General features: G+C 40.4%; 1 protein-coding gene across 10 annotated transcripts in view; it reads right to left on the bottom strand.

Annotated features, from left to right (window-relative positions):
• The window catches only part of LOC110955016 (teneurin-3), a 753,086-nt gene that overhangs the window by 167,258 nt on the left and 573,684 nt on the right, over positions 1–12,144 (bottom strand). For all 10 annotated transcript variants that reach the window (XM_051945606.1, XM_051945604.1, XM_051945607.1 and 7 more), the window contains one exon: positions 8,699–8,966. In XM_051945606.1, the coding sequence (XP_051801566.1) occupies positions 8,699–8,966 (268 nt within the window). The remainder of the gene's footprint in view (positions 1–8,698; positions 8,967–12,144) is intronic.

The raw sequence follows: 12,144 nt of genomic DNA, 5'->3' as shown, positions 1-12,144 counted from the left end.
ATGGAATCCCCGGGCGGTACCCCTTCCAGGACCCCACCCAGAGACTCCAAGAAGGCCGAATACTCTGAACTGCTGTTCGGCGCATAAGCACAGACAACAGTCAGAGTTTTCCCTCCTGCAACACGAAGTCGCAGAGAGGCGACCCTCTTGTTCTCCGGGGAGAACTCCAACAAAGCGGCGCTCAGCCGTGGGCTTGTGAGTATCCCCACACCCGCCCGGCGCCTCTCTCCCTGGGCAACTCCGGAGTAGGAGAGAGTCCAACCCCTCTCCAGGATTCTGGTTCCAGAACCCTTGCTGTGCGTGGAGGCGAGCCCAACTATATCTAGCCGGTATTGCTCCACCTCCCGCACCAGCTCAGGTTCCTTCCCCGCCAGTGAGGTGACGTTCCACGTCCCCAGAGCTAGTCTACGCCACCAGGGGGCGGCACGCCCAGGCGCCCGCTCCTGCCTACTGCCCGGTGGGCATAGCACCCGACCCCGACTTCCTGCCCTGTCGGTGGTGGGTCCACTGGGCATGAAGTTTTTAAATTTGGAATTATTTATTCAGAATTTACTCATTCGGAATTAAAGTTTTGTGCTTCGCATTTTCATGGAAATATTGATTCCGAATTAAGGTTTACATGGACCACATGTTTATTCCCCTTCCTAATTCCACTTTAACGCTTTGGCGTTGGAACAGATTCTGATTGGACAGGGAGTGGACGTGTCGTATCCCCATTTACCGGAAGAAAACAAACTACATTTGTTGCACCATTTCTTTTCCGCAACAACATGGAGGAACAACTAATAAGCACACTTTTGCTTTGCTTTTTATTGTCGTTTTGAAACAGCAACTCGACAATCACTCGCAGAATGTGTACGTCGCTACATCCTCGCTACGTAAGGAGCCAAGCATGCGCAGAATGACCGGAATTAACTGTGAACATGAATAGAACGTACACAGGAATTAGTTTATTCTGAATTAACATCGGAATAAACCAGGTAGTTTATTTGGAATTAACTTTTAAATTCAAAATTAAGTGTTTACCAGGAGATTTTAAAGCGGAATTAACTTTATTTCCAAATTAAAGAGGAATTAAAGGTCTCATGTAAACATGGCAAATCATGTTAAAAGATAGGCAAGTTACAGCATGACATAATACTAAATTTGATTACTGATGAGAAGACTTAAATGACATTGGACTAATTAATGTTTGACACATATCAAATATATTCTGAGATATATTTGGGGCTGATTTTTACTTCATTCATGTACTTACTGCTCTATTTAATGTGAAAATCTTCCAATGTACAGGTACCATCTGCACTGCTCACTACATTTAACAGAAACCTTTAAAAATGCTGTCCAGACTCTATGGCATTCTAGGAGCTCTACAGTCAAGAAGAAGTCTCTTCCCAGTAATATCAATTAACTGCTGTTCTCCTTGAGATTTCCTAAATTATTCATTTTTAAATGTCAAAAACCTGTTGGCAGTAACATCTGCAATATATTTCGAAAAGATAAATGTATGGTTTCCCAAAGACCAACAGGAACAAGTAAAAGCTGTCAGGCCATTTCCGCTCATTTGAACTAACTCATGATGTTGTATTGACAGGGGTATTCTAATTTATGACAAAATGCAGAGATGAGGAAACCAGTCTGAACAAAGGACAAGAAATGCAAGATGTTATAAAAAGGTGGCAAAAGGAATAGATATTGAAATATACACTGATCAGCCACAACATTATGACCTCTGACAGTGAAGGTGAAGTAAATAACATTGATCATCTTGGTATAATGTAAAGTTCTGCCGGGAAACTTTGAGTCCTGACATTCATGTGGATGTTTGACATGTACTATCCACCTAAACACTGCAGGTCAAGCACCCCTTACTCACCAGACAACATCAATCTTTGATGCCAGTGGCAAAAACTGCTCAGCAGTGGCTTTGTGAACACAACAGAGCTAAACTGTTCACCCAGTTTCCATACTCTCTAGATCCAAATCTTATTGAGCATCTGTGGGATGGTCCAGGATAAGCTTGACCTCCCACCTAGATCCCACCTTTGCAAGGCTGCACCCCAGGACACCTCAGAATTCACTACCACCATCTCGGTGCCACAGGAAATCCCCAAAGGTCGTGTTTCCATGCCCCACTGGGTGAGAGGAGTTGTAGCAGCACAAAGGAGACCAACACAATATTAGGCCATAATGTTAAGCCTGATCGGTGTAAGTCTGACCCAAAAGTCTGGTAGTGACTGAGGGACACAAAGTGGTGGCCAAAGGCAATTTAAAAAAAAGCTGTGACGAGGTAATTTTTAATATTTAAGTGCTACTTTGTTGGCAAGAGTACGTTCCCACCTGAGAGTTGGCCTTTGTTCATCTTTAAAATCCAAGCCTAAGGGCATGAGGTAGATAAATTTGAGCTTTGCATATATGCATTAAATCTTTAGGAGAACTGCTCAAAATGACATTTTTTTTCACAGTAAATCTTTGTTTTAGAACCCACATGGGGAGCTGTGTGTGACTGACATCAGCATCTGCTCTATTCAGTGACCAGTTGTGTCCCTTGACGAACAACTGTGTGCACATGAATCTGAGTAAGTGACTGAGTGTGTGACTGTCTGAGGGACAGCCTTTCTTTGAGAGAGCGTGTGTGTCAATAGTGGGATTATCACCTCTAAATGAGGACATTCACACTGTCCTGTCAGATCTCACCTCATCTCCCCTTTCACATCCAAGGAATCCAATAAATGCTCATAATGCACCACTATACTTTTAATCTCTGTGCTTGTACCTGCAGTTGTAATTACTGACGCTCACAATGTCAACCGTGGTTACAAATACAAGTTGAAACATAAAATGGAGCTGAAACAGAATAAAATATGTGTCTATGTTTGACATTTCAAGCAAATTGAAAAAATACATTTACTTGCTATTTTCTCCTGAAGCACTGTCTTCTATCAACTTTGAAAGTATATCATTTGCATAGCAACAATCTGGGCAGCTCAATCCCTGTCCTCTCGAAGAATGTGGTAAACACACATTTTTATTTATTGTCTGTAGAGAAACAGAAAGTCATACTGAATATATTTACTATTTCCCTAAAATATCCATATTTTCCTGTATTCTCACAAGAAAGCATCATCTCAGATTCACCCACAACATGTTAATGGGTTTGAGGGATGTGGAGCACAGTGGGGAATTGTGTATTGGGGTGTGATAGCAATTCTGTAAGCATGAATTGAATTGAACTTCCATCGGAAGAATGTATACAATTGTTTGTGAACACGGCTGCACAGTAGATAGTGGTTAGCACTTTCGCCTTGCAGCAAGAAGATCCCTGGTTCAAATCCTGGGCTGGGCCTGGGATCTTTCTGCATGGAGTTTGCTTGTTCTCCCTGTGCATGCGTGGGTTTTCTCCGGGTACTCCGGCTTCCTCCCACAGTCCAAAAACATGCTGAGGTTAATTGATCACTCTAAATTGTCCATAGGTGTGAATGTGTGTGTGATTGTGTGTCTGTATATGTAGCCCTGTGACACACTGGTGACCTGTCCAAGGTGTCCCGTGCCTTCAACCGAGCCAGCTGAGCTAGGCTCCAGCACCCCCGCAACCCTAATGAGGATAAAGTGGTGTATAGTGAATGGATGGATGGATGGATGTTTGTGAACATTTATATAAAAAAATGACCAGACATATATATATATATATATATATATATATATATATATATACATATACATATATATATATATATATATATATATATATATATATATATATATTTATTTATGCCTGTTTTGTTGCTCTGTTTCATTATCAATTCTTGACTTTTGGGATAAAGTAAAATAAATAAATGCATGAAAAAGCCCTGTTGATGACGTGCCTGAGGCACCTGTTCTGATCATGCTTACCCACAGCATGGCACAGGTACTCAGCCTCCTGAAAAGCTGCCATTAGTTACCATGGTGATCCAGTTTACAACAGAGAGAGCTACAATTCTCAGACTGAAAACCTGGGTTAAACCCATTCTAAGCCCACTAATCTCAGCATTACTCATTTTAGGCAGCTCTTATGGCAGGGTGACTCATTATAATGAAGAGCAAAGATGGATTTGAGGTGCTCTTAGCTTTTTCTGTTTCTTTATGTAAGGAGCAGTGCTCCTTGTAATCTGGGCCTTTAGTAAAGCTATGACAAGTATAAATCAGCAATAGATCAAAAAGGAAAACAAATGTCTACTTTTACTGAAGGGAGTATGAAACCCAATAATAGCACTGAGTCATTTATCATTCAACATTACATATGTGAAGAAGATGGCAGAAGAACAACCTCGCCTCATTCAATGTTACCATTAAATCTGCAAACACTGGACACATGGGAAGTGCAGTAATTAATTACAGAATGAGGCAGTAGAGAAAGGAAAGGTAAGCATGAGCAGATAGGTGGACAAGGACAAAAAGAAAAAGAGCAAGGAGAAGAAAGCAGAGGTAGCAGGGAATCAGAAAAAGCGGGAGGAGAGGAAAAATGGTGAACAGGGCAGAAAAGAAATCTCTGAATATGGCAGATGTATTTGGCATTTAGTCTGGAAAACCTTCTGTCCCAGAGTTGTGTGTGTGATTATTATTGTCTTTCTATGGTTTCAAGCTTGAATTTTCATACAAAATCATAAAAGTTAGGAAATTCTGCATCTGAGGGCATTTTGCCTCAAAATTTCGGAGGGCTATTTAGGAGTTAACTAAGCTGAAGTTAGGAATAGTCAGTTGGTTGTGGTGGGTAAGGCGTTATGTATTATGTCAGTTATAGCTTTTACAACTCTAGACAAATCAATACCTGCACAATTATTTTTGAAATCTCCAAAAATCAATTCTTTAGGCTGTAAATAATAATGAGAAAACAGAATTTGTAAATATGTGCACAAAGAGACACATGCACCTGGAGCCAGGGTATGTGTGTGTGTGTGTGTGTGTGTGTGTGTGTGTGTGTGTGTGTGTGTGTGTGTGTGTGTGTGTGTGTGTGTGTGTGTGTGTGTGTGTGTGTGTGTGTGTGTGTGTGTGTGTGTGTGTGTGTGTAGAAAGGTCAGACAGAACAGTTTATAGGGAAATGGTATGTAGCAGCTGGTGAGTGTTTTGTCTGCAAAGATTAGCCATGTAGTCTATATGATACTGCGCTCTCTCCCTCTCTACTATATACGGCCTTGTGTGTGTGTGTGTGTGTGTGTGTGTGTGTGTATATATAAATATATAATAGATAGATAGATGTGAGTGTATGTGTGGTTATGTGGTATTAATACTGATATTGCTCGTGTTCTTTGTCATATTAAGAAGGGAGACAGACAAAGCTGTAAAAGTGTCTTGGGGAAAATATTTTTTTCTTCTTTAAAAAGGTCAAAGACTTAAATAAAAGAACAACACTGACTGAAGTGTCAAGAGTGTAAGTTGCTGATGAAATTCTGGTTTCTGCTCTTTTCAAAGTGATCTGGTGGTTTGTACTTGAAAGGCTGACCCAGGTTTGAAGTTGAAAAGTTGAAGTTTTGGGCCAAATTGCTGATGAAAGTTGACTGAGAAGAGGCATAATATGGGAATAAAAAGTGGAAGATCTTGAAAACACATTCAAACTGACCTGTCACTGGTCACAGAGCAGCAACAGACCATCATCTGTCCGTGTATCTCTGCATTTGGCTTCTAACTGCACTGACTCGTGACAATGTTGTGATACGAAGAATATTTAAAATCCTTCTCGTCTTTTTTTGTTTAATTTCGCAACATCTTGTGCTCTCTATTAATCATTATTATATCTGGATAAATGATTACTGGATTAAAATCAGTCATTATAAAATGTTAATAATAATAAAATACAACAACAAAAATATCAACTCAAATTCAAATAGACAAACAGTTGACCCAACGTATTGTTATGAAGACTAGCACTGCATTGTTACACAGTGTAACAACGAATATACCAATCAAAGACACATGAGAACAGTTGTCTTTAGTGTAGATTTAAAAATGTGAAATTTAAAGCACATGTGGCTCATTGAGACGTCTTTATCGGTATGCAACAGAAATATGATATACAATATGAGTGGAATTTTAAACAAGTCAGGTACAAACCTCTAAAAGATTCACATAACAGGCAAGTCCAGGGAAACCCTCCAAGCTCAACCATACACAAATCAGGATGAGGATTTTATTTTATTCTGCTGCTTTTGTGAGTCACTCTGTCTGGTGGTACAGGGTCAGTGCAGGCAGAAAGAACGCAGATCACTTCAGTATTTAGATCCACGGAAAAGAACAACACGGCCTTCAAACTAAATAATAAAATTTAGTTGAGAATTTAGTTTCAACCCATATATAACAACACATTCCCAGTGACTGTAATTTCAAAACAGTTTTACACTATTATGACAAATATTTGATTCGGTTTTGGCCCAAAGCCGACTTGTTTAGGCACAGTAAGAGATAGTGGTTTTGGTTAAAATGACTCCACTGTGAAGGACTGGTAGGAAATAAAATACAAACTGTGATCAATTGTGTTACAGAAACCCTGATTCCCTCACTCTGCGGACTTTATATGAACTGAAATAACACCACAACCTGCTGTGCTCCAAACAGGAGAACATCCTAATTCCTTTTCGGGATTTGCTGACACCATTTCTCCTCAGATGACAGTCTCATGTTTTGCCTTGCTGTGGTGTATTTTATTATGGTAGTGTAGCATATTGTGACATTTATGTCATTGTACAATATGATTAACATGTCATTCATTAGCATTATTTATAAACTTTCTTGAGTAAGATGTTTTAAGATGTTGAATTTCCCTGACTGTGGGACAAAAAAGGAGTGCTGACTGCAGCATCCAGCAGAGGATGGATGTGTTTGATTTGCCATGAAGGTAGAGCCTCCAGGTCACACAGAATTTGTTTTTCAGCTCCATCCCGCAAGCTCATAGTTTTTTCTTACTCCATCTCCTGAAGGCCTCACAACTTGTTTCATCTCCAAGTCTGTCTGAATGTGTGTAGGAGCAAGACTTAGTATTTCTTGTGCACACCCTCATACATGCCACACTCAGACAGAGCCTGCCTTTTTCACTGGGGGTGGGCTCATTTTATAAAGATGATGTTCTGAATGCTGTGTGTGTGGTCTAACCATTACTCACATTGTGGGAACATAAATCTGTGTACACACACAGTCACATTATGGGGCCATGTTTGCTTATGGGGACAAAAAGCATCTACAACGTACATCACTACATTTTAAGGGGATAACATGTCATAGAGCAAGGTTAGGTTTAGGTTAGGATTAGACAAGTAGCTGAGGGTTAACATTAAAATAGACTCCAGGAAATGAATGTAAGCCAATGTGATGTCTTCTGAAGCCATGAATACATGACTGTGCACGCAAGTATCAGCTTGTCACGCTTGACTTCCCTAAAGGTTCAAACAATCTCCTACACACACACATGCAGTCAAAATGAACGTGGTTTTAAAAATCGCCGTCAAAGGCTGTGCCCACCTATCAATCTATCACCACCCCATTTTTTCAAGTCAAAATTCAAAGGAACGAGACACAACAGAGAGAGACAGAAAAAGAACAAAGGAAGAAAGGACTGGCCACAAATTCTCCATCACAGCGAAAATACAAGGTTAAAATTCTGTACTCATATGTGAGTGAATACTAGGCCTTCATGAGAATACAAAACTGTACCAGGGTTCAAAGTTTGGCTAGCTGAAAACTCCACAGATTTTGCCAAACACACACATATAAACACACAAACACAGCCCAAATGTTAGGAGTTACAAAGACAGACATCTTTCTGTCTATCAATCTGTCATTCTTCTTTTATTCCGACTAAAAGGCTTTAAGGAGGGGAGGACAGAAAGAGGAAGAGGGAATGAAATAGGTAGCAGGCATATTGTCTGGTAAAGGTCAAAGTTGCACCCGTAAATTGTGTATGTGGGTGTGCGCGTACAGCAAAGGAACAATTGGCCTTTATATAGTCAACAGCATGATGTTCCGCTCTGTTGGAGAGAAAAGGGATTTTTAAAATATCAGAGAATTGCGGGGCATTAGTGTTCCACAAAGACAAAAAGGGAAAGCTACAAATTGTTCAGTGGCTAGGGATTTAAGGTTCAAATTATCCAATAAAACCTGTGTCACAGCTGAAAAGAAACATGCACTGACCTCGGGATGCTCTGTAGCGCTTTGAAAGGACAACTGCTATTAGTACTCCTAAGGTTTGGAAAACCTAAGAAGTGATTTAGTGTACATCTAGAATTATAGTCAACCTACCTCCTCCATACTAATGTATTTAATACTCACCATGGAGGCCAGCATTAATTAAACCACACATATAGACACACACTCACAATACACACACATTCTAATGTCAGCTAAAAACAATGATTTTAACATAGAATTGACTGTGTTTTCTCAAATTGTTAAAGATTACATGCAGTTAGTTGATTGTTTGGCTAAAAAGGTTCTTCATCTTTGTAGAGAGGGACATTGAAGATGTAGTTAAGTATGCTGCTTGAGGACATTGGTGTTAATGCTGCAGAATGGCACAGGGAACACTTTCACATCACCACTGTCACAACAATTAGTGACACTGACAGTGGTGGCTACAGCTACAGCTCTTTAGTGTCAAATGCCTTTGTGCTGTGGAACTAATTGGACGAAAACTCCAATAAACAGATTGATTTAGATAAAGCCCATTTACCTTGTTTCCAGAGGCACATTGCTACCCAGCACCCAGCTGTCTTGCAGCGGGACGCTCTCGGGGGGCGTGGTCTGCAGCTCTGCTGGTGATTGGCCGGCCACGGGGGCCGGGCTTCCAGTGGGAGGGGTTAGCTGCCGCGTTGAATTCAGGGACTGGCCAGCGTGGTGTGTGGAGCCTAGGGCCTGGTTGAGAGCCGTTACTGAGGGCTGCTGGCGGTGAGGAGGGGGTACAGGAGGCAAGGTGGAGCCGTGATGATTGGGAGGTTGCTCTGATGACAAAAGAAGAGAATGATACTTATAAGAGTACTGGCATTTTGTTGAAATTTAGCTTTTCAACTTGTCTAAGAGTTACAACAATTTCAAAATCTGCTAAGAGTTCTGGGTGAAAAAATGATAAAAGAAAAAAGTAGAGTCTGGAAGAGTCTGTCTCAGACAAATACTGTAGCTGTGGTTGGTTTCAATTGATAGCCGGCCACAACTACAGTATTTGTGTGTTCGGTACTTAAAGATATACATTTCCCCATTACTAAATAGGGGTGCAACGGATCAAAAAACTCACGGTTTGGATCATATCACGGTTTTGAGTCACAGATCAGATCGATTTTCTGATCAGCAAAGAAAAAAAAAGACAATCTTCTCACTGAAGTGGGTGCGTGATGGGATCTCCTAACGTGGTTCAAGTACATTCAGCATGTTTAAACCTCATGTTTGCACCACTGAATATGGCCTCATGTCTGCAGCTATAAACACCCCAACAGCTTTTGTAGTAGCTTTAGCCCAGTTGAATTCTGCAGCAAGAGGCCATTTAAATGCTGCAGTGAAAATCAGTTGTTGAGCAGCCTTCGTCTTGGCTCCTGTCACTGGCACATACAGGTGATGTTGCTTCATATGGGTGGTCATGCTCGATGTATTTCCACTCTCATATGACTTTCTCGTGCCACAGTGCCTACACACCATTTGTTTTGTCCACCTCCTTCCTTCCATCATCACTGTATTTTACAGGGAAGCCAAAATGCTCCTATACCGGCGACTTAAATGACGCAGATAGTTTTTAAAGTTCCTCTGCTCCTCCGCTAGCCATTACTACTGCTGCATTCAACTAGTGTGGATTAAACATGCGCTCTCCACGTGACCACGTACAACTTTTTTTCATCAACCGATCCGCGGACCACGTGCGTTCCAAACCGAGTGATCCGTAAGTATCACGGATCAACGATGATCTGTGGCACCACTATTACTAAATATCTCCACAGTTTTGGGAAAATTCCTCAATGTTCCACTTTAGATGACAATTCATCATCTTCCAACCAAAGTGAACATTTGAACTGTGGCTAACAAAAGTGACTTATTTTGTCATGTCTATTAACTTTTTCTAGTGCCATAGTTAAAAATGTGGACAAAAAATGAAATACGTCTGTTTCATCTGAAAAGAAAATTTCTCAGAGAGACAGAACACAGAAAGGCGATGATGACATTCTTTTACTTTTATCAAATATAATGTAATGTATTATTTGGAAGAAATCTAAGATGTCTCAAGCAGTTCAACCTGTTGAGATGATACACGTTACTCTTAGAGTCAGATAATTTATCAGCCTCCAGGCTAAAGTGGCAATGAACTTAAAGCAAAGGTTTAAAAAAGTCTGTTATGCACATTTGTATAGGATATGAATGAGATTTTGTGTATCTTGGCATGACCTTTTATGGCTCAATATGTGACGCTATTGCACATGTTTGAGTGATTGATCTAAAAGTGAATACATGCTACTTCTCCCCTTTTTTTTCCGCTTTCTGTCAAATCCCAGCTGAGTCCAGCTAAGCCACAGCAAACAACCACTAACATATTTAAGTGTTCAGTATCACATACTTCCTGTTGCAGTCAGTATCTGACAAGATGCAAATAAAATGGAACACGTTAATGAAGAAATTAAATGATAATCATGTAAATATTCCTGCTGGCCAACACTCCTGGCTGATCAACTTTGAGTCTTAATGCAGTCAGGTTCAGATGTTTTGTTCATGTTAAACATCATTAGTCACAGTCAAACTCGGCATTCATCGACTGAGGACTCAGATGTTAACCACTATGTAAATTTCACTGCAGTGTATGGGCCGGTCAAGGCTGGTGAGAACTGTAACTCAATGCTGCACTCCGCTCAGCCAGACTGAATACTGATCAGTGACTGGCCTTCACAAAACACTGCTTCGTTTTTGTGAAAATATTTGCTCAAAGCTGACCTGGCCTCAACTTTTCCCTGCTATTTTTTCCCCACTGCTTTTCAGCTCCTTTTTCTATCCTCAGGGTGCTCTGAAGGAAATGAATGGCAATGCTGGTATTTGATTTGCATAAAGAACATCACATCTCCATTTCCCAGCCCTGCTGTTATTCCTTCCCCACTGCCCTCACCGGAGAAAACAGAAAGCAAAGAGAGAAGACAAGGGATATGTGCAGGAGATAGACGAGGGAGGGCTTTTTGGTTGTAGAGGCGGTGCTCATCTCCCCACACCCTACTTTCTTTCTCTCTCCATATGCTGTTTTGTCGGATTAGTAATTGTTCCACTTATGCAAACCTTCAAGGCTAAATGCTGAACACCACACACACAAAGTCAGGATTTCTGGATGAGTGTTCAGGCATCATTACCACGGCTACATCTGTGTGCCATCACTGCAAATGTAAACCTAAACACCGTCTACACACTCAGATGCTGAAATGAAACACACACACACACACACACACACACACACACACACACACACACACACACACACACACACACACACACACACACACACACACACTCACACATTATTCTGGGTTATGCTTGGCTAATAAAAATTCCCAGTGAATGGTAATAAGCTGAGGGATTCGTCAGTCTGAATAACAGACATACACTGATAAAAATATATAGCCGTGCACCAGCGTTTACATGAACTTGTAAAGACCATGTAAATCATGGCTTTAGTGAGTTTCTATTGATTTTGAGAACTCTGAGTTTTTGAGACACATGTCTTTGACAAAAAACAATCATGTATTTAGGTTCTAGCATAAATTTATAAATTATTTTTTAAAAATATGACAAAATCTGCTGGGTTGAAAATATACATACAGCAACATTTTGGTTTTGGTTTTGCTGTCTTTCCCAAAGATTGTACAGTTTCTTGTCATAATAAGTAATTTAACTTAGGCAATTTTTAGAATAACACGCCTTTCAGACACACCAAATAAGACCTCACTCCAACTTGTGATATTTTACAAGTACTTTTAATGTTTAAAGAACAGGAAAAAAAACAGTGAAAAAACTGCATTAATCCATACAGAGATAGAACCTAAACTAAACAAAAATCCTCGTTTACGTTCTTTAAAGTATCTAAGAGTGTCTGAGAGCAACTTTTACTAAACATTGCTAACTGCTATGCATGCTGTTGTTTCACTTGGTCCACGATGACTG

Source organism: Acanthochromis polyacanthus, chromosome 3 (genome assembly GCF_021347895.1).
Source record: "Acanthochromis polyacanthus isolate Apoly-LR-REF ecotype Palm Island chromosome 3, KAUST_Apoly_ChrSc, whole genome shotgun sequence".
NCBI lineage: Eukaryota > Metazoa > Chordata > Actinopteri > Pomacentridae > Acanthochromis > Acanthochromis polyacanthus.
This window is presented reverse-complemented; position numbering and strand designations above follow the sequence as displayed.